A 22568-nucleotide genomic window follows, 5' to 3' on the forward strand; every position below is an offset into this window, starting at 1 on the left:
CACAATCAATCTGATGACTATAGGAGTCAACTTTGGGGCTGGCTAGCTGCCACAAGAATTACTGCAGTGAAAACAAGGAATTCAAGACCAGGTCTGCCAAAATTTTAAGTATTCACTACCCAAAACATCAGAAGATGCACAGAAAAAAAAACCCATCCCATTCAGAATATCAAAATAAGTAACAGAAGAAGCACTATATTGATCAGATGGGAAAGAAGCCTGGAGAGCAGGCTCAGGACAAGCCTCAGGGCATATTTCTGATTTCCCTACAACATAGCTTATGTCTAACAAGTCACACAAAATACAGGGACATGAGGTCAGGTACCTTCACATCCTCTAACATCTAAGCACCAACCACAAGATCTACTCATCCTTTACCCAAGCAAGTTAACATCATCAAGTTTGCACCACATAAATACATTCAGAGAAGCTGGAACACGCACAGGTCCTCTGTCACAGGCACCCTCTCAAGCAATATGTTCACTTTCCTCTCCAAAGCGGGCTGTGATTTGAAAACAGCAGTTATGCCAGCTCCAGCACAACTGAGGCTTGGAGCAGAAAACACATCCTATCAGTATACAATTCCCTCTATCAATACAGTCAGGAGCTCTTGCTTTTACTTCTTTGTCTGGGCTGATGGCTACAAAACTGTGTAGCCCTCCTCTCCTTTCCAGTGTAACACTGAACCTCCTTCCCCACTGATGACATTTGCCAAATTGCTAGTTTTTCCTCAAGATCTGCATTACTTTTGCACAAATATCCCTCATTTACTTGCTTCTGAGTTTCACTTTTCTCCCTTTGAATTAAATTACTATTTTCCTCTGATTGCAATTTGGTTGGAAAAAATACAAAGTTGAGGGATATTAGGTTTGAGTAAAAGAAGAAAACAGAGTAAGACAACAGCCTCTGGAGCTCTCATCTTTCTTTATTTCCCATTCAGCTGAAACACCACCCTGGACTCATTAACACTTAATGCAGGTGAAAATAAAGCGATTTAATATTAAAGCAATGTGAGCATATGAAAAGCATTTACTCCAGACCTGTTGGTACTTGCCAAGTATCATTCTAAGCTCCTTCTCCATATGAAGAGCTCTTTTACTTTTAAGACCATAACTTCTTATCTGGGCTAATAACATTCAATATGAAACCTCTCAAATCCCATTTGAAAGCTTAAGTATTTGACATTTAGGACATTTCTTCATTCCATTAGAAAAACAACAGCTTAAAGAATACTATATTGTTAAAGAAACAGTCATCATGAAATGGGCTAACCATTTAGCTGCTAGCTACTTTCAAGACCCCAAGTGTGAATTCAGGGAGCTACCATAGGTCTCCACCAGTTCATTTACACAGAGGATCATCTTATTTCACTGACTGCCTATAAAGAAAGAGCTGTGCAAGGGAACAGTGACTAGAAGGCACAAGGGTTTCTCCAGCATGAAGACACAGAAGTAAAGTCTGTGCAGAGAGCAGCATCAATACCAGTGCACAGCTGGACACCTCATTTAAACAGATGAAGTTGGCAACCCCACGCTAAACACACACAGGCAATGCTGAGGATCTGAACTGTTCCATGTAAATGTTGTAAAGTTTTAAGGGACAAGTCATAATCTACAAACAATAGATTTGGTCACATTCCCCACGAGTCAAATTCCACCCTCCAGTCAACATGTAAAATCATCTAACTGATGCTTGCTGACATGAAAACTGGAGTCTTTTGGTGAGGCACTGCCCATGCAACCACAGCACCCCAGGAATATAACTGAAGAGATGCACATCACAGTTGCTTGAAATATTGTTAATTTCCTTCAAAATTTGTTGAAATTCAGATTACGGTGGCAGCTGGGTAAGAAGCAAGAATTCACCCCATGACTCCACATATCTACCAGAACTGGTCTTCAGCCAGCCTGCAGCATGGACAGGACTGCTTCAGCTAATCGCTGGCAATGGGAGCTGTTTGTCACTGAGAAAACTTCCACAGGCAGCTCTGATTTGATGCTGGCTGTGACAATTTATCTAGTATAATAACACATGGAATTAACCCTAATAAACTCACAAAGTAAAGCACAGAAAGGTCATCCAAAATTGCTAATCTTACTTCCAAATCAAAATAAACAGTTAAACCCACTCACCAGGGCAGACAAAGAAGGGCCCACAGATCTTTCTATCACTGCATCATCAACCAGCAGAATATCCAACTTTCACAATGTATTAAAGTGAATCCATCTCTCCAAAGGAAACATTAACCACCGGTATGACATCAAGATAGAAGATAGCTTTTAATTACATATACAAAAGAATTCATAACACTCCAACACTACCCCAACAGTGGCTTGCTGGAAAAAAAAACAACTCTGATCAATGTTTCTAGACTCTCCTGTAGAATATTAATAAAAAGATACACATACAAAATAGGTCTTTTTATATGTAACTATACATATTAGGCTTTTTTAATGTAACTGCTGGCTTTTATACATAAGTTCCATGATCTTCTAGCCAGAATGCAATTTGGCTCGTGGCATTAACTTGGATTTACACGCCTGATCAGTTTGGAAAGGGAAGATGTTAAAGGTGAAGCATACAATAAACATACACAAAAAAATGGTGATTTTTACTAGGAATGCCCACTTCCAGGTGACAGGCTTTGTGCCTTCATGAAGGCATTAAAAGCCCAAATTAAAAAAAAAAAAAAAAAGACATTTGCAAAGGTTTTAAGGAAAAGTTAATCCTTCAAAACTTCATGGCAACAGGTCACCTTTATACTTAACAGGTGAGCACAGTAATAAGATCCTTTTGCTGTGCAATGTGAAGACCTCAAGCTTCTTGGCAAGTTAACATATCTCTCAGTTAAAAACAAAATCCTCACAAAACTGATGCTTACAATACCCAAGTGTGTTGGCATTTTATTTTCTAATCATGAAAATCACAACACATGACACAAAACTAGATCCTAGACTCTGGTATGCCTTGCTATTCTAGCACCCCTAAACACCTACCAGAAACAAAAAATTGCTCATGCACAGACACTCTAGTCCTGTATCTCCTGCCTCCAATGCCTGTCATCATCTTCAATGGACAAGCTTCCTCTGGTAGCTTCTGTCTGCTCCAAATGTATCTAAAGAATCCTTTGAAGTCAAAATATTCTTAGCAATTAGATCCTCTCTATTTCTTTTTGCCTTTCTAATTATCCTTTTAACTGCCTTCTGCTTATTTTAATAGATCTTCCTACCCTGCTCCTTACCAGACTGTTTATATTTTTAAAAAGCCTACTGCTTACTGCTTCTACTACTGTTTACATTTTCATTTAGCCACCTCAGCTCAGTTGCTGCTTTTTGCCCGATTTCAGAGTTAACCAGAGAAAATTTCTTCTCTGATCTCTTCAACAGTTTGTAAATCTCTCTTTTCTCCCCTCCCCCCCTTTTTTTTATTCATTTAACAATACATTTCCCTTGCATCTGGGAGAGGGAATGAAGTTTCCTCCAGACCACGAGGCATTTTGAGAAAATCCATATTCTTATATATTGCTTTAGGCACACTTCTCTCCACTGCTTAGTCTATCGTTCTTGTATTAGGAATATTAAGCAGATTATTAATGACCGTGTCCCATGTGTTCCCTAACTACCTCATTCATTATCATTTCCTGCCTGAAAAAGTAAACAAATAGCCTTTTGTGCTCAATGTTACAGGAGATTACCTATGAATTTCATTAGTTATATCTCTACTAGGGGGAAAAACTGTTTCAAGCGCTTTGGTTCATGAAATGGCTTGTGCTGTTGTGCATGTGCGTGTAACAGTCTGACATATCAGCACAGCAAAACTAGCCAGAGGTTTTGGTGTCTCCATTAGAGTTTGGAAGTGAGAGTCACTTCACATCTTTCTAAGCAAATCTCAAATTCACACTGCATTTGGCTAACAATTACAACTGACAAAACTGATGAGGGCTAAGGTAAGGGGGAAAACACCCACCTTTCCTTTGGAGACATACGAAAAAGATTGCTGAACCACTAACCACATCATATGAGTTGCTACCCTCATACAGGAGGGCATCAAGAAGGCAGCATGATCTGGGGAATCTAAAAATGTAGAAGTGTTTTGATGAACATGACTGGGGAATGGCTATTCCATTTTCCCCGTACTCAGGAAGCCCCTAAACCACTACTTCATAGGAGCTACAGAGTAGATTAAAGGAAGGATCAGTCAATATTTTCTGTTTCTTACAATCCTTCCTTAACCATCTGCTACTGGGCACTGGGAAACAGCATACCAGGAGAGAGAGACAAAAAGTGAGATCTTTTGTTTAATCCACAGAATAGCCATTCTTTATAAAAATAACTGCAGCCCTCCCCTAACTGCTAGGCTTTGCCAGAGAACTCTGAAACACATATTCCATAGATACAAAGAAAAAGCAAAGACATCAAGAGATGCAGAGTCCACAGTTTCCCTTGGTAGTTTGTTCTAATGGCTAATCTCCCCGCTGTTCAAAATTTCCACCTCCTACTCTTAAAGACATTTTGCGTCTTCATTTTGTCATTCGAATGTTTGGATTCGGCTTCCAGGTATTGTTTTCTGCTACACAGTCTGATAAAATAAAGGGCTCTTTCGTACCCATTTTTTTTTGTTTAGTTTGCTTTTTTATTTTTTAATCCATAGAGAACTGGCACCACATAGATACAATCAACAAGTCATTTTTTTTAAGATTCACTTTGTGAAGGATAGTTTCCCGAAGTGTAGTGCATGTCCTAAAGTGTTTGGGACCAAACAACAGCGAGTATTTTCTTTAACTCCTCAATTCAGTCCATTCCCATCACACTATCTGCATCTTCTCCAACTTTTCAACAACCCTCAAAAAAAAACCAGAAGAACTGGAAACAGAAGTATTGCATTAAAGCACAAGCAGCAAGACAGAATATCCTTATTTTCTTGTTATTTTCTTATTTTTCTCTTTCCCATACAACTACGGATTGCATTACCCCATTGCCCATTCCAAATCCAAAATCTGGTTTGGGGTTTCTGCCCATCAATCCAGTCTCCCTATCCCAAAAGCACAACTTGTGGGGATCCAAGAGCCAATTCACAAGAATTTGATGCTATATACTGGGGGGAAAGGGGGGGGAGTAAATGCAAAAACAACAAAAAAAAATCATTGCACAGACTCAGTACACTATATGTCTTCCACCACTTTTATTGAAGAACAAATTCAGTTTGCTTGATATTCCCACAATTTCTTTCCCCTATGCTTTGTCTTGCTCCTCTGTTTTGCCTTTCATTGACTCCTGACTGATACCAGGCTAAGCGTATATCTTTTCCAGGGTCTTGAAGGTCCAATAATAACATTCTCCACCTTTTCTGGAATGTTGCCAATATAACCAAGTGCATTAGGAAGAATATGAACGTTGCTGTGCTCCCCAGCTGGCTCTTACCTGCTTGCTAAACAGCGCTTTTAGCTCCTAGCTTCTGCCTAACACCCTCAATAGTTAATGGTGGACCAGGAAGAGCTTCCTGACATGTGAGACAAATATATCATACCTCTTCTTCACAAATAGTGAACAGCAATATTTATTAAACATGTCTAGTTTTTCTGCTCTATTACACATTTTACCTCTCCTCAGTAGTAATAAGTCTATCCAAGCCCTTATTAGAATTTCTTTTGTTCCTAATATAGTTTTTTACTATTCTTTGCACTGACAGTCACCATTTTTTCCCTTGTGTTTTTAACTTCCTTTATCAATTTTTTGCACTTGATGATTTCTAATTCAAGGATAACTGTCATCTCTTCCTTTTATTATCCTTTTTTTTCCTTCAATTCTCACTAGCATAGCAATGCCCAGCTCATGCAGTGATGATCAGCATGCTCACAAGAAACTGCGGTCAACAGAAGACAATGGGAGACACGTGCAAGACTCAGGTCTTGCATAACACAAGCTTGATCCTAGTTTTAAAGCAATTTTAAAACAGGAATAAGGTTCTGATTTCCTTGCCATGGGCCATCCTTTCTTAAAAACTGCACATGAATGACATAGGAGAGAATGACAGGTACTGGATGCAAAACACTATTTAGGGAAAGACTAAAAAGACTCAGGACCTACACAGTATCTTTTTCTGAACTCCTACAAGGACCACCTGTATGTCCAGCTGGTTAAAAGAGTATCAAGGTATGACTGAGAGATGAAATAGGGCTTACATTAAAGCAGAAAGAGCTCCTACAAGAAAGCCAGACTTTATCAAAACCAAAATGGAATGATATACCAGCACATTAAGTCTCTAAAGGACTACTTAAACTAAAGCCTGAGAAAACACCCAGTTCAGGCAAGACATCTTCTACTAATGAAGTCATAAACACATTGTATTCCTGAAAAACCAACAGCACAGCTATTTATCAAGTTCAAGAGCAAGCAAAAGAATTGACTCAGCACGCTACAGTCCATATAAAAATTACATAGGCATGACAGAGTACTACATCTTGTCTGAGGAGCAAAAGCACAGCCAAATAAGTTTACTGTGTTTACTACACTGACAGGTAGCACAGTACCTCTGTGGCCTGGAACACCATTCAAAAAAGGAGGTGACAGCTACACTGTCAGTGAACTGAGAAGGATGGTGACAGTGTCTACGAATGTCAAGGGATACCAGGAGACTGCAGGTCACTGCAAGAGTGGAAAACTTAACAGTGGGAGAATTTAGTTAATCACATCTTGCAAAAGCCAGAGATAGTGCAGAAATGACTCTCTAGATACTGTGTATGGCCACTCCCAACATCGTCTTGTCAGCATATCCACCTGAAGAAATGCAACTGTTGATTATTTTTGTCACTCATGGATAGGCTTGAGACAAGCAGGAAAAAGTCATGCTCTACAAGATATCACTCTCTGCAAACTAAGCTCCTCAACCCACAACCTTGCTGCTCCCAAGTCTCAGCCATGACCTAGCTAGTCCCCTTGGAGTCTCTTGCACTGAAGTGACCCAAGCAGTAACTATCAAAAAGCAGCTTGTAACAATGACACAACTTAGCCAAATCCAAAACTCTTCAGAACACAAAACTCACACCCAAAATTCCACTAGGATAACATATAAGTAAAGAAAGGGGTACTTAGATGTGAAAAATTGCTGAAAGGAAGTTAAATGGAGCTGCTAAGATGACAAAAATCATACAGGTGATATGGAGAACCTGGAGATAATGTTTATCATCTGTCAAAGGGGGACCAGTCAAAGAAAATGAGCACAGTTAAACAGCACAGTGAAAAAGGACATTAGAAACATAGAAACATCCTCAGAAAGAAATCAGAATAAAAAGAATGTAAACTCAAGGAAGCTAATTTTAAAACTGTTAAGACATCAATCCAAAAAAAGATTTTGAGAATCAGATGGCTAAAGGAACAAAAGCTAATGAAAAAAATTTAAAACATATAAGCACCAGTAGTCTACTAGAGGCTGGTATAAATCAAACATTCAAGACAGATAAAACCATAGTATAAAAACACAACTTCTTCACACCAGTGCTTACTTACGGAAGAACTTGGGGGAAGTCCTTCCAGACTCTTTGCTCATCAGGAAGGAACTATCTGCCTCAAATTGATGGGTCACCAGAAAAAAAGATGCAGACCTGCCTCTCAAAATTAACAGTAAAAAACGAATAGGGCCAGACAATATCCACCCAAGCTCTAAAGGTACCAAGCTATTAAGCACAGCAAGTAGCTTAGGATACTTTCATATGCACAGGATAAAATAAGAAGTTATCTCATTGATTAACAACTGATTAAAAGATAGAAAATAAAGAGTAGGCATAGTTCATTATCATAGTGGGGTCCAAAGGCATCTGTTCAGCACCTCAGGTAAGATTTGGAAAAGGGATGAGAACTGTGAGGCAACAAACTTTGCGGATAAAAAAATGTTACTGAGGACAGCCAAAACCAAAACTGACTGTGACAAGTTGCAGAAAGGTCTCATGAGAAGAAGTGAGTGGGCGACAAATTAGGAGATGAAATTCAGCATCAATAAATGCAAAGCAATACACCAGGGGAAAAACATTTCCAACATCACATACAAAAAATCAGTCTCTAAATTAGTCATTAGCATTCACAAAAGCAATCTAGGAGTCACTGAGGGTACTTATCCAAGAATGTGAGTGCAATGTTCAATGGCAGTCAATAGGGCAAGTAAAACATAGCTAATTAATACTAAAGAAACAGAAAGCATGCCACCATATAAAGCTGAGTCCATAGCACATGGCACAGTTCTGGTGATTCCAGCTCAAAAACAACTGTAGAAGTAAAAGTGAAAGAAAGAAAGCAAAGAAGGGCCACAAGGGCAATCTGGTGAAAGCGACTCCTGTTTGTACACAGATTGTCTACAGACAAGGCTCTCCAGCTCTGAAAAGGAGCAAGACACGCACACAACAAGACAGGCACGGAGAAGGGGAATAAAGGTCTTGTTACTGCATCTCAAAACAGAAAGCTAGGGAACACCAAAAAAAAAAAAAGTTTAAAACAAAGGAAAGCAAGTATTTTTCACACTTCTGTTTACCTAAATGCAAGGCTTTGGATGCTAGAAACGTGTCCAAAGGGAACTACAGAAGTCATGGAAGAGAAGTCCATCAAAGCCTAATCAACTCTATGCTGTAAATGTTATTTTTGACTCAGGAAGTCCCTAAATCACAAATGACTGGAGCCAGGGAGCACATCCCAAGGCAAGGATAACTCCACACTTGGCATGCTCTTATACTCCTGACTACAGATATCCTCACTGTCAAGAGACCAGCACTGTGCTAGACAGACCTCTCACTCATGACACCTGTTCTTCATTTACCTTTTAGGCAATCTTCTCAGGCTTCAGCCAGTGGTCCATATTAAACACTTGGTCCCTCACCTTCCCCATGCACATTCACTAGCATACTGACCCCTCCAGTACTCAGGGACCGCTTGATATAAGCCACCCACAGTGCTGTTATCAGTGTGTAAAGATGGGTGCTGGTCATCCTACACACCAAGTCCCACATACTCTGCCTCCATAGGTCAGAAATACATTTATTTAATACACTGCAATTATACAAATCATTGCCTCAGCTCTCAGTAATGCCAGAATACTGGCAATCCATGTTAAAAGGAAGTCTCCAGTGCATATTGGTGACAGGTAAAAAGAGATCCTAAACAGTGGGAATAGTACTGTGAAACAGTGATGAGAAAGAAACAGCTGTATGCTACACCTGCAGGAGTGGAAAATAAAGCTATTATTAGTAAATCATCTGTCCCGTACTTGGAGCTATACAAGACACAGGTATATGGCAATTCCTGCCCTGTAGGGCTTGCGGCAAAGCTGTCAGTTCACAAAGAAACACAGACAAAACTTTGCAATACTGTTTTCTTGTTGGTGTTTACTTAGTAGGTCACCATTCAACATCTGGTGATAGAGGAGCGTGAACAGAAGCTGCCAGTGGCCTGACCACCTTATGAAAAATGCATCCCCTGTATGCATGCCCTGTAAGAGGGCATAAAAAAATGTCTACAGGGAGCAGGTAAGTAAAAACAACGACCTCAACCTGGGGCTAGCAAAGCAAAGGAGCAGAAAGCTTGCATTAAGAAATGGAGTTGGAGATGTGGCTTAAAGCAGAATTTCCACATAGCCTCAAAATACAGAGCAGTAAGTGTGTAACATGGTAATGTAGAAAGTTAAAGGAAAATACTGGAAGATGAATCAGTAGAGGTGTCCAAGAGGGGAAAAAAAGGTTGTGATCCAACATTTCACTTTATTAATAGTTCTCATACAGAAATTAGTAACAGTTTTAGCTGTTTGCTTCTTTCCTCTATGGAGGGGCAGTGCTACAACTGTAAAGGATGAGTCTAGCTATCTGATTCAGTTTTGGTCAAGTCTGAAACTCCCAAACCATCTCCAGAAAGAAAGAAGAGTCCCAAATTCTTCGAGTTCACAGCTCACTTTATGTCTGCTTGGAAAACCTAAAAAAAAAAATGGAAAAAAGTTTACAAGTTATGGTGTCCCAAAAAAATGTTTTTGCACTTTGCTTTTGAAAAATTTCCTATGGCTTTTTTTGGTTTGTGGGATCATTAAAATAGCTGAGCTGGGAACGTCATTTACTTCATTGGTTTTGCTAAGAAAGAGTACCTTCTGCTAACAGTGTGGACATTTGTGAAAGAAAAAGGATTTTGGGGACTAGAACGGATTCAACTATAGATATGTAAAAATAGATCAAATGATTATTTATATAAGAAATTATTATATGATCAAAGTTAAAAAAAAAAAAAAAAAAAAAAAAAACTTTGGCAAAAGAGACACTAAAATGTACTATTTGTGATGCCAGAATACTAACAAATGAAAGCATATATTAATGGAATATATTCCCTGTATTTATTACATAATGTCTCTCTTGCCATAGAGAGAGTTAAGGTAGAAAGATTGTGTGTTTTGGAAACAACATTGGCCTAACACTTGAAAATTACATAAATCCAAAGGAGACAGATAATTTTTTTTTTTCTATTTCTGGGTGGAAGGAAGGAAGAGACTTGAAAAATGTAAATATTCTAGTGCCATTTTTTTCTCCAGAATGATATTTTGCTCATGATAATATTCTCTTAACAAAACTAAATCCTCCTGTCCTGCAGATGTATAGGCTCAAGTACAGGAATTAGGTACCATTTTACTGACTTCAATCAAAGCTACTTGTGGGGAAATTTAACCACAAGCATAAATCTCTGCAACGCTAGTACCTAAGTGAATTCCTAAGCAGAACAAAAATTAAAGCATTGAAGAAAAAACACCAAAAACAAACAAACAAAAAAATCCTAGGAGAAAAAGATACAAATGGAAAATTCCTTCCTGGCTCCATGGATGCTAATCACATATTTTATGCTAGAAGCTGAATATCATAAATTTCTACATATATATTTAATTAGGTTAATTTGTAAAATGTAGACGTATGTCTGCTCAAAGTAGACAAGAACATTTCATATTATACATTTTAAATATCACATAATGAACTACAATCACAAACATTGTTTATGCTGGAATAGGACGGCCAGAGAGTTCTCTGTAAAACGAGGAAAACACAAACATATACGCAGTTAGACAAACAAACACGCACAATATGTGACTGCTATCTAAAAGACATTATCGGGAACAAAAAGCAAAAGGAGCATTTTCAGTTTTTTAATAAATATTCTGATTAAGACAACTGCATAAAAGATAACAATTGAAACACACACATGGTTTTAGAAAAAGGGCCTCTCATTTTTCTTGATTTTGGGGTGTTTTTTCTTATTTATGAATGGCAACATTATTTCCAAGAGTTGCAGTGCATTCCAACGGACTCATGCCTACATCGTCCAGACATCTGAAGTCTGCTTCTAGTAGCAGAAATTGTATCGCTACTCTCAGACCACGCACGATACGACTTCGACCCTGCAAATGTGGTCTGGATATATTTTGCTTTTACTTAATGCAATTTATTCAGATACAGAGACATGCCAGCTCGGAGAATCTGCGTTTTGAAATAATTAAAAGAGACATGATCTCTTTTTTTGTTGATTCGTTTTTAATTGAAAAACAAATAAATATGAAAATTATATTGTTTGCACCAAGAATGGGGCCCAGCTGGGCCCAATTTTGCCCACTCCAACTGCCATGTGGGCTTGGAAAAAACCCATAGCCAAGCGAGGCAGCGCCTGCAGCTGCAGATGGCCCCTCCGGGGACCCTGGATCCTCGAGCTGCTCTAACGCTCTTCCCCACATCCTCCTTGGCCCCACTTCTCCCTCTCCCCTTTTTCCCTCCTGTTCTCCTGGCCAAACAGCTCCTCTCCCATCTTGCCTATTATCAAATTTCCTCTTTTTCTTTTTTTTTTTTTTGCATTTCCTTCCCCAGCCCGGTCCTGGCCTCACGTGTGCTCCTGAGCACAGCCCTCCACTGTCCTCCCCAGCTCGCAGCAGACCGGGTCCCCATTCAAGGTTGTCTCTCTAGTAATATCCCAACAAACACTATTAAGGAGAAACGCTAATTCTAACCGCTGCTATTGCCAAGCAGCTGAATTTATAGGCCTTTAAAATAAAGAGAGATAAGAAGGTAAAAATATCCCTCCATCACAGTTAATACGTAGTATGCCTTGGTAGGACTAACTATAAACAGATAACTGAAGCCACATGCTCTGGAACAGTCTAAACATGACAAGGAGTCAAAATACACCCTGACGGAGGGCTCTGGCTTGTTCAATTATTAATTCCTGCACCAGCAAAGTTCATCTCGAGCCCTGCTGCCCCGCACAGATCCCTCTGGCCAAGAGGGGCAACCGCGGCAATCCCGACCGCATGCAGGCCAGCAGGACTCCCACCACAACGTCCTCCTGGCATCCACTTGCCCCCCGGCATCATGTCCACCACCCTCATCCCCTCTGGGGGACACGGTAAGCTGCCCAAACCCAAGGCACTGACGCAATGTGCTTTAGCGTCCCAAGAGCCAGTGCTGTGGGCTCCCATTGACAGCATCAACCTACTGAACAAGAAATCCAGTTGCCTCTCATGGTCATCCTCAACCCCTCTCCACTACAAACAAACCAAAATTCTGCTGTACCTCCCTACACAGCTTTCTAAAACACATACATAAATCTGAAAAGTTATTTCATTTCCAGAGAATGCTGGTAAAAGCCACCTATAGATTAAAGAGCATCAGGACTCAAGTTACAGATTTACACCTAGAAATCAGTAACTGTTCCTGATTTTCGAGCTACTGATCTATCAAGGCACTTTGCTTGCTACTTACTTATTGTCAGCTCTGCTTTCTAGCTACCCTAAACAGCCTACAGAATTTTAATATAAGAAATCATAAAAATCTGTCTTTTAATCAAAAGGGCTGCTGTAACAGGACTCATTCTTCCCTAGCGTAGCCAAGTAATTAATGCTAAAATGGGAAGAAAAAAAAAGAAAGACAAAACCTCACCAAAATAAGGCCAGAAGTTCAACTGGAAGCTTTGATTTCAAGAATGCACCTCATAGGCTTGAACGTCAGTTCACCCTTGCAATTCGCTATTATTTGTATCACTCTAGACTACCCTGGAGCATGAGCCAAGGACCATGACCACATGTTGCTCATAACGAAGCTAATCCGTTTCACTTCTGGTTTTATTTCAGTTTCTCCTTCTGGTTCTCTTGCACTAGCGGTGCTGTTGACTTTGGTTGGAAAGTTCTGAAAACTGAGGTTTAATATTTCTAAAAATATGTATAAACCAATTAAACACTTATACTAAAACTGTTCACAACATACAGTAAACAGAACCTAAATGACAGGCCTCAAGTGCAAGTATACCTAAGTTCTTCTGAAAACTTATTTCTGTTGCTATTTTAAGATAGTAAAGGATACTACCTCCACCCATACAATAAAAAAAAATAACTTAAAAAAAATTACTCACTGGCTGAATATACCTAGTATAATGAAATCACAGAAAGCATTAAAACCACGACTGAATGCATGATAGTGCCATCCAGGAACATGACCACATTTGGCCCATCATAGCTTTTGACTAAGAACGTTTGCTCAGCAAACTGTTTAAGGAAAGGTCTGATAAAACATGCGTGTTTCTGCACAGTTCCATCAGCTACTGAGATATTAAGCCTTGCGTGATAAAATCCCCCGTTTTTAAAAACAATACATAGCGTATAATAAAAGCAGAGCAAGGCATTGCTATCTGACACAGGGTTTCCGAAGCTACTTGCTGTTACTGACCTAAAGGTCTATACAATATCCCAGACTCACTAGAGATCTCTATTCTCCGTCAATATGTCAAGTCTCTCAGACATGTCTATATGCATAAACACATACACACATATATTGATTCTCTATACATATTATTACTTCTCAATGGATTCAGTAGCTGCCATCCCCTATTCCAAGCGCCTTCATTTGCTTCTTCCCTTTGTAAACCCATTATCAGCATATATAAAATCTCCAGGCATTGCTCTTTCAGCTACAGCTTTATTTTTCCACATTATGCCAGCCAAATATAGATGCGCAACAAACAAAAGTACTGTAAATTACAAGCAAGGAAGGCCTTGCCTATATAATTAAATCTTTTGCAGGTACAGTACACCAGCTAAGCCTTTCTAAGCACACATTAAAAAGAGTGCTTTACCAGTATGGGTTAGAGAAATAAGACATAAGAGAAATATTCCAAAAAAGAGCTACACTAGCAGAATTATATTGACACAGGTCTACTTTTTTTTTTTTTTTTTTTTTGAATATAGAAACATCTATGCAAAGGGCACTTGGCTTGTGCAGCTAAAACACTCTCAGAGCAGGTGTACAGGTAACAACAGGCATCCTGGGCAGACCAGCCTAGCCCTCAAAAAGGATCGTGCATGGCCTTCCCAGTTTCTCTGCGCAAGAGACAGCAAGGTGGCATTTCAGGGAGTGCACAGCACCTTACCTTGCCATCTCTGCCTCGGGGCTGTAACCTGTGGCACAGGAAAAGGAGCATCTTCAACTGTCATGGTGCAAAGTGAAGGCTGAACCTCGGCTACGGCAATGTAGGCAGCACCGCAATTCTGCTGGCATAATGACCCTGTCAGGAGGCGAAGGTAGGCACCTAGAGCACAGCATGCCACCAAAAGTGCTGTAGTTTTACCCCAAATGGGCCATGTCACCTCCAGCATCTCCAGAAGTAGCAGAATTCCATCATCCACAAGTCCTGTTTCCATCCGACACAGCCAGCCAGCCTGAAACTCTGTGCCAACCTGATCCAAGGCTCATTTTGGCCCACCTACACCCACATAGACACAAGTACAGGGGTTTGGTTGGTCTGACCTCCCCAGGGTTAAAAAAAAACACTTCAATGTCCTCTGTACACAAGCTACACTCACCCAGTCATCTAACACAACACATTTAGAGATGTACTAATGAACCTAAGTTAACTGTCAATTAGCCCCCAAAAAGCAGAAGTAGAGAGAAGAATGCTTTAACATTGCTAAAGAAATGGATTAAGTAGAGATATAAAAACATGTTAGTATCAAGGATCTGACTTTCTACAACAACTTGTACACTCATTGCAGCACACTTCCCACAAATACATTATTCCAGTTAAGCAACTTTTTAGCAGTTATAGATTCAAAGAGTATGGAAGAAGTATTTTCTCCTTAAATTCCCTTTCCTGCCATGTCTTATATTGCCCACTTTGGGAACAACAGCCAGTCCGCCAAATATGTAAAACCTAAGTAAATCACAAAAGTCATCACATAGCTTGCTTGGTGCCTCCACATGCATTACACATTCAGTATTGTCAGCATATAACAGCCATATTACAGATTACCCATATCAACCATTTTAGCATCTGACCAGAACATACACATTTCGGAGTCTAGCAAAACAGTTTCTGCATGAGAAAAGCCATTACTGCTGACCTCAGCCTGAAAGGAAGACAAACACACACACTCAACTCCATACGCTCCCTTGTAGTCCCACCAGCAGTAACAAAATTGCTCAGCAGGAGGTGGTATATAAGGCCCAACACTACCAGAACAGATTCAAGATGCAAATAACCAACAATAATCAGGGGAAAGTGACCCTGCTTTTATAAACATCCCATCCAAGGATCAAGTCTCTCATAGAGACATGACAGCTACAGTTGTCTCTGGCATGTGTCCCAGGAAGAAATCTATTCCACAAAAAGGGAATATCCTATAGCCCTTCCCTCCTCTTCCTTCAAGGGTCCCTTTACAACACATCCAAAGATGACACATGTAGGAAGGTCTCATGTCACACAACTCACCTAAACACAGAACAGCTATGAGTAGGTCACAGCTTCCTTCAGTACAACATGCAAATGGGAAGCACCAAACTCTCCTCCTTCCAAAAGGCCAACCATGCTTCTTGAGCCACAGTCTTTGCAGAAAATCAACTGCCACACAATCATCCCATCAAGTCAATTTGCTGTTTATTATCTACGATTATTTCACATCCTCTTCGTTACGTCTCCAACCAAACAGCTCTACAGTCTGAACATTTTACATATTTTTATGTATATGTGTGTATAGTAGATGCATATAAAATATGTGCATATATAAATTGTATTTCCTTCCACTCTCATTCTGCTACAACTTCACTCCACTCCCAACATCACAAATAGCTAATGCACATAAAAATAAGTCACAAGTCATGTCTCTCCCAGGCAAAATACCTGGTCAACATCTTCACCATACAACACATACAGTTGCTTTCCTGCATCTCTCTCTTCCCGCTCCTTGCACTTTGACTTAAAAATTCAGCTCTCCCATGATGGCTGATGAGGCACAGAGAGAAACTGCACCAAAGCAGTGTGCCACTGATAAAAGATACACTGCAAATGGTTATTTTTCATATACTATACATGGTAAACAGCATCATTCATTGCTATTCCCTTGCTCCAGACAAATCAATGATTGTTAATGCAAAGTCAACACGTCCAGATGTAGTTTGCATACTAGTTAACCACTAAATTGGCATCACATAGTACAAAACAATCAAGAGACATTCAAGAAATCAAACAAAAGCAAAAAGGAGGCAGATGACTAGCAATTAATCTATAAAAGACTTTTGAAAATTAGAAACTTCTTCCCCATAAAATGCTGTCTGACCAAACTGATTCCATTGCATAAATGCAAAATTGTAAGAATACATCACACTGTAGTTTTAATCTCTCAGAAATTTGGAAATTACAAGAAAGAAATGGCAACATTCCTTTGCGCCCATTACCAGAAAAGCAACCAGGGCCTCCAGCCACACTCGTAGCCATTGCCCATGATTCTCTTCTCCCTGCTCTCCACTTTTTATTTGCCATGCTGTCTACAATTAGGGCCTAATCCTACAAAACATTCCCTCTCACAAAAGTCTATTTATGGGCAACTACACATGTCGACATAACTGACTGAGGGACTAACTCTTTCCATTTTAAGGTGTTTTGTCCCTGAAAGCCCCCGGCACAATTAGAATACAAATATTTGTTTACACAGATCTGAGTATGAATTACTAAAGCACTCAGTGCAGTTTTAGCATATTAAGGCTGCGATCCAGCAAATCCTTCTGTACACGCAAGATGCTTTGCGCATGCAAGTGGTCCCAGAAAAGCTAGCTAGGTTCGAGTACCACGCGCTCATGAGGACCAACGCGCACCTGCACAGGCACAGGAAACATGGATTATCATGGAGCTGGAAGGTGCAGTTCCCAACATGGCCAACGCCGGGGCACCCAGTCCCACAGGGCACCCGGCGCTGCAGCACCCAGAGGCCACTCCCGTGTTTGGCATCATCACGGCGCTCCCTGGCCCTTCGAAGATTAGGGCACGCGCCTCGCCATTCCAGGGACGCTGGCAACGTGCAGGGGGTTACGTCCTCCAAAAGGCACAGACAGGAGAAGCAGGCACAAATTGCAGGTCCTTACCAATTCGAGACGTAATCAGATTTAAAAATTTTGTAATACTAATAAAAAATAAATGACATTAATCTTTTTTTAGGACACTAATTTCACTGCCGTATTTGCATAATCACAAACTTAACTGTGCATCGCCAGAGCCACATGATTGTACCTGTGGAACTGTACTATTCATGGTATTACATTATGGCAGCATTACATATTTAAATTATTCCACAGTTAAGTGAATATGATCATAACGTTTTATACTGCACTTGTGTAAATATTATCTACTAGTTTAATAATATTATGTCTATTTTCATCCCTCATTGAGGACTAGGCACTTGAAATTTTTCTTTTTAAAAAATACATTTCAAATATGTCACAAGAAAAATGTTGGTATCTGTTTACAAGGCTTCCTTCCTTCCCCCTCCCCCCTTTCCATTCTGCCAAACAGTAATTTTTTTAAATTATAGATACCGATCAACTTTCCAGAAAAAAAAATCCCTTTGGAAGCAAAGCTGCAAAGAAAAATTACTAAAAATTTCAAACGCAAGGAGGTTTCTCCGAGAACGACGCTCGCATATGGAAAGGTTAGGTTTATAATCCCACTGTAACCTCAATTGTCGCTTTTCACCATCAGTGAAACATCTAATGGAAGCCGTTGTTAAAAAGAAACTGATATACACAGAGTTAAAGATTGTAAAGGTTGCAGTACGCACACCTACGGTATGACAGCATCCCCACAAGTTGCAACCTAGTACTATTGTATTGCATTTTAAATCCCTGCAGAGGAGGAGATGTGCGGTACACAAACACACGAAAAACAAATATCTACAGAAAATTCGCTTATGCCCTGTAACAGCTTAAACCAGATTAAGGTAGATACAAACTAGGCCTTACAAGTTTCAATTCCTATATTTTAGGAGAGCATGATAAACTTTAAAGATAAAAAATGTTATACTTGCAAACCAAACCTGAAAACATGTCATTACTTATATTTAACATGCAGCACCCATCAATTTATTTGCCCCCCCATCCTGAAGTATACCAACAATCTTTCTCCCAAGATTTTAGGGTGAGGATGCAGGGGTGGGCAGAGGACAGAGGGGAGAAAGAAAAAGCAGCATCAAAAGATCTCTGTCTGTAGAAAAAAAAATGTATGAAATCTTAAAAAAAAACAGCTAAACAGCTTCTTTCGGTATAATCACAGAGTAAGTTAAAGTTATGGGGTTCAGTTCAAGGAAAAGAATTCGTAGTGTATAAGAATATGGAAAAGCCACCACGTTTAAGCTTCCTGGTTTAAACCATGAATAAAAAAATTCACTAGGATTATTTAATCCAATTTAAAGCATTGTGTATAATTTTTACCCATGTCTGCTACTCCGCTCTATATACACCACTATTAGTTTGTAACTATAGTACTTGGTTTATTATTTGCTAAAAAAAGAGATTCAGGAAGAGGGTGGGTCCTCGGGGGGGGGGGGAAATAAATGCAAAAATAAAAATATTAAGTTGACATTTCAGTGAATTTTGTCCTCCACCTAAGTTATCCTGCTTTGCAAATCTTTCCATTCCCCCCCCCAACAGCAACCCAAAATGTGAAACAAATAAATGGGAGCAGGGTGAAAAATAGTCCCTGATTCTTGAATTTATCAGCAACTTATAATTTTAAGTAAATATCAAGTTACAGTGAAATTAAATCAAAACAGAAAAAACTTCTAAGGGGTTTGAGATTCAGATTTGAAAATTCATTCCAGATTGAAATTTAATTTTTTTTAAGCGGATGGATTTAAGGTATTTAAGTGTGGGTTCACAACAGTTCCAGAAACTCTTTTGAGTTCAAAATTTAAAAATGCCTTTTTCAAAAAAAAAAAAAAAAAAAAATGCAGCTGTAGAGCCAGCCATCTTGATATTTTGTCCCCATTTTAGAGAGGAGACTGTGTCAAGGTTGGTAAAACTCAATGTTGACCTAATCTTTCCCTTCCTCTCCCTCCCCCACTTTTGGGTGGAAAGGCCATGTATCTCTCCTATATTGCTTTTTATTGAAACAATGAATGTTTCAGTGCTCTTTTGTTATTTATTTTTAAAAGATCAATACCAAGACCCCAGTATTCAAGGGCAACCCTACAATAACAAACCAGTGTGTGCACAGTCCAGAACTCACAGGCACCCCGTAACAGCATAATAACATGAACAGAAGAATAGTAAAAAAATATTAACTGTGAAAAAAGATTTTGATCTCAAACTCTAGGAAGGCTTTATAGTAAAAGTCAAGGAGAAAAAGGATTTTGAAATTATGAGAGATATCATGACAGAGCCTTTTAAAGGTACTTTAGTCTTACTCTTAAAAAAAAATCAAAATCACTAAATCTGCAATTAATTTTTCACAATATTGTTAATTATGCACATTCATATTATCATGGCGGACCTCATAATAAACCTGTGTAAATACTGGATATATATGATCGACAGTATCTAGAGTTGTTACAGTGAGTGTAAAAAAAAAAAAAAAGAAAAAAAAGAAAAAAAAAGAAGAAAAAAAAACCTAAAAACCCTACTATGGAAATTTTTTTCTTTACAAAAGAAGTAGGAAATTAAATACTGGAAACTATGTTTTAATTATGCCAGGAGAAACCATCAGAAAAGCCAAGAAATTCAAAAATAAAACTGACATTCGACTCTTAATTTTGCTTGTCCTCGTGTTTTCCTGAACGGGGTTTAGAACCTTATTGTTTAAGAGCAGTTTTGCATGAAATCCAAAAATCACCCCAAAAAAAAAAATTTGGGTGTGTCCACAGCAAATTTTCTATGGTCTAATTTTCCTGCAAAACTCCTTATTTAAAACAAATAACTTTAAGCACTGCAGCAAAATCAGTTTTGGCACACCATGCTGAACAAGTTCAAAATTACAATGAAGTACAATTCATAATTGCTCCATAATAGCAATTCTCCTACTTTCCCAAACTAATCATTTTATTGCAGTTAATCCATATGTGCCCTTCTCAAACTTGAATTAGTTTGATTTCTGAGCACTCAGCTGCTTCCCAGCCCTATTTTCCTCCAAAAGAAGGAGGGGGGGGGGAACCTGAATTAATTCAAATTCCAGCTTAATTTTCATTTACATATTAACAGGGCTTTGCTTCAAAAGAGACAAAAATAAAATTTGCCCAGGCGAGCCCGAAGCCCCTCGAACAGCCGTGGCAGGATGGAAACCCCAAATCCTGCCGGGCTCTCTCGCACCGCCCTGGCAACGCAAACTTTCTTAAAAAATAAGAAATAGCAGAATTATTTCCTCTTTTTTCAATTTTAATTTCTTTTTTTTTTTTTTATTTACGAAATAGTCTCCTCTAGGTGGCGTCGTTTTAATGGAAAAAAAAAAAAAAACTACCGTTTGGGAGGAAAATTAGAAAAAAAATTGAGAAGGGGAAAAGGGTGAGGGGGGGACCCGTGAGGGAGGAAGCCGGGCCGCAGCGGCGGCACCGGGCCGGGCCGGGCCGGGCGGCGGGGAGGGAGGGAGGAGGGCGGGAGGCCGGGCGGCGGCGGCGGGCCGGGCCGGGCCGAGCCGGGCCGGGCCGGGCCGGGCGTGCGGGGCGCGGGCCGCGCTGTGGCGAGCGGCGCCTCGTCGCCGCCGACATGGCTGCTCTGCGCCGCTTTGTTGTGCGATCCGGTGCGAGGAGGGCGGCGGGCGGTCCAGGGCCGGCCGGGCGGCGGCCGGGGCGCCAGGCCGCGCCGCGCCGGGCGGGCCGGGGGTGCCGGGGGCGCCGTGCCCCGGCGGCGCCCCTCGCGCACTGCGCCAAAGCGCCGCGCTGCCGGCGGGGCTCCGCGACGGGGCGGCTGCGGCTGCTGCCGCCCTCCCTCCCGTCCTCCCTCCGCCTCCCCCCGGGGGACACGCCGCCCCGGCCGCCGCGTACCTGCGCTCCCGTCGCCGCCGCCGCCGGAGCGGTGCCGTCCGGCTGGTTCATGAGGCTGGGGCGGGAGGAAGGCGAGCCCCGCTCCTCCGGGGCCTGCGATCCGCTGCGTGCACAATGCAGGCGCCGCCGCCGCCGCTGCCTCCTTTCCGCCCTCCTAGGAGCGGCGAGTGGGGGCGATGCCCCCGCTGCGCGGGTGGGCGGCTCGCCGGGCTGCTGCAGCCCCCCTTCCCCCCGGGGGCATGGGCCGGGGCCGCCGCCGCGGGCACGGGCGCTGCTGCTAGCGGCGCGGCGCGCAGGGCTGGGCGGGCGCCTCCCGCTGCCGAGCCCGCGCCGCCGCCGCCATCACGAGCCGCTCTGGGGGCAGCTCCAGCCGCAGCACATTCGCATCAAGCGGCGGCAGGAGAAAGGGGCTGAGTCTGGCCGAGCCCAGCCGCCGCACGGGAGCCGCGCCGCGCCGCCGGCCGGCCCGCCGCGCTGCCCTCTCCGCCCCCGCGCGGCCCCCGGCCCGGCCCCGCGCCGGGCACTGCCGCGGCCGCGGGCTGCCGCCGCCGCCGCCGAGCCCTGGCCGCCGCGGCTCGCCGCGCCGCGGGGCGGGCGGCCGCCACCCTCCCGGCCGGCCGGCGGCAGCCCGCGGGGACTACTTTTCATTTTGGGGGGGGAAAGGCGCGGGAAAGAGGCGCTCGCCGGGCGGCCGCGCCGGCGGGCTTCGGCCACGCGAGGCCCGGGCAGCAGCGCCGGCCCGGGAGCCCCCCAGAAGCAGATCAGGGGCTACGTCCCGCTCGTCCCCAAGTCGGTGACGGTGCGGGGGAAGGGGGCAGAGCTGTGGTCGCCTCTCGCGCTGGGACTCTGCAACCCCAGACTGGCATCTCCCCGCTGTGTCCTCGTGCAGTGGAGCTCCGCTCTCGGGCGTCAGGCTTCCCGCTCCCACCCCGGTTTTGTTACTTCTCTGCAATGTGTGTAAAATAAATTAGGGCAGAAGTACTGAATTCTCTTTTCTGAGCAGCAGAAGACAGTACCGCATGGCCAGAGCAAGCTCCTCTCTCGGGGAGGCCGGGCAAGGCAGCATTTCTGAGCAAGGTCCGCACATCAGGGCCCCGTCCACCATCACGCTCCTCCTGACTAGCAGGCCAGCCTGAACACCGCATCCAGGCGGCGGGAATCCGCGTGGGTCCGAGCAGCCACGTTCGGCGACCTGTGCCTGTACCTAGCAGGGAGGGATGCTGCTGGCAGGAGTCCTGCAATTCCCCTCCCTGTTCCTAGGCCAGGCCTCAACGCATGCCCTG

The 22568-nt window shown here is 42.1% G+C and overlaps 1 protein-coding gene across 16 annotated transcripts in view; it reads right to left on the reverse strand.

Annotated features, from left to right (window-relative positions):
• Positions 1–21535, reverse strand: part of ZNF618 (zinc finger protein 618) — a 179843-nt gene extending 158308 nt beyond the window's left edge. For all 16 annotated transcript variants that reach the window (XM_062590847.1, XM_062590853.1, XM_062590852.1 and 13 more), the window contains exon 1: positions 21286–21535. In XM_062590847.1, the coding sequence (XP_062446831.1) occupies positions 21286–21336 (51 nt within the window). In that variant the 5' untranslated portion in view covers positions 21337–21535. The remainder of the gene's footprint in view (positions 1–21285) is intronic.
• Positions 21536–22568: the final 1033 nt, after the last annotated feature.

The sequence above is a fragment of the Rhea pennata genome, chromosome 18, assembly GCF_028389875.1.
Source record: "Rhea pennata isolate bPtePen1 chromosome 18, bPtePen1.pri, whole genome shotgun sequence".
Lineage (NCBI taxonomy): Eukaryota > Metazoa > Chordata > Aves > Rheiformes > Rheidae > Rhea > Rhea pennata.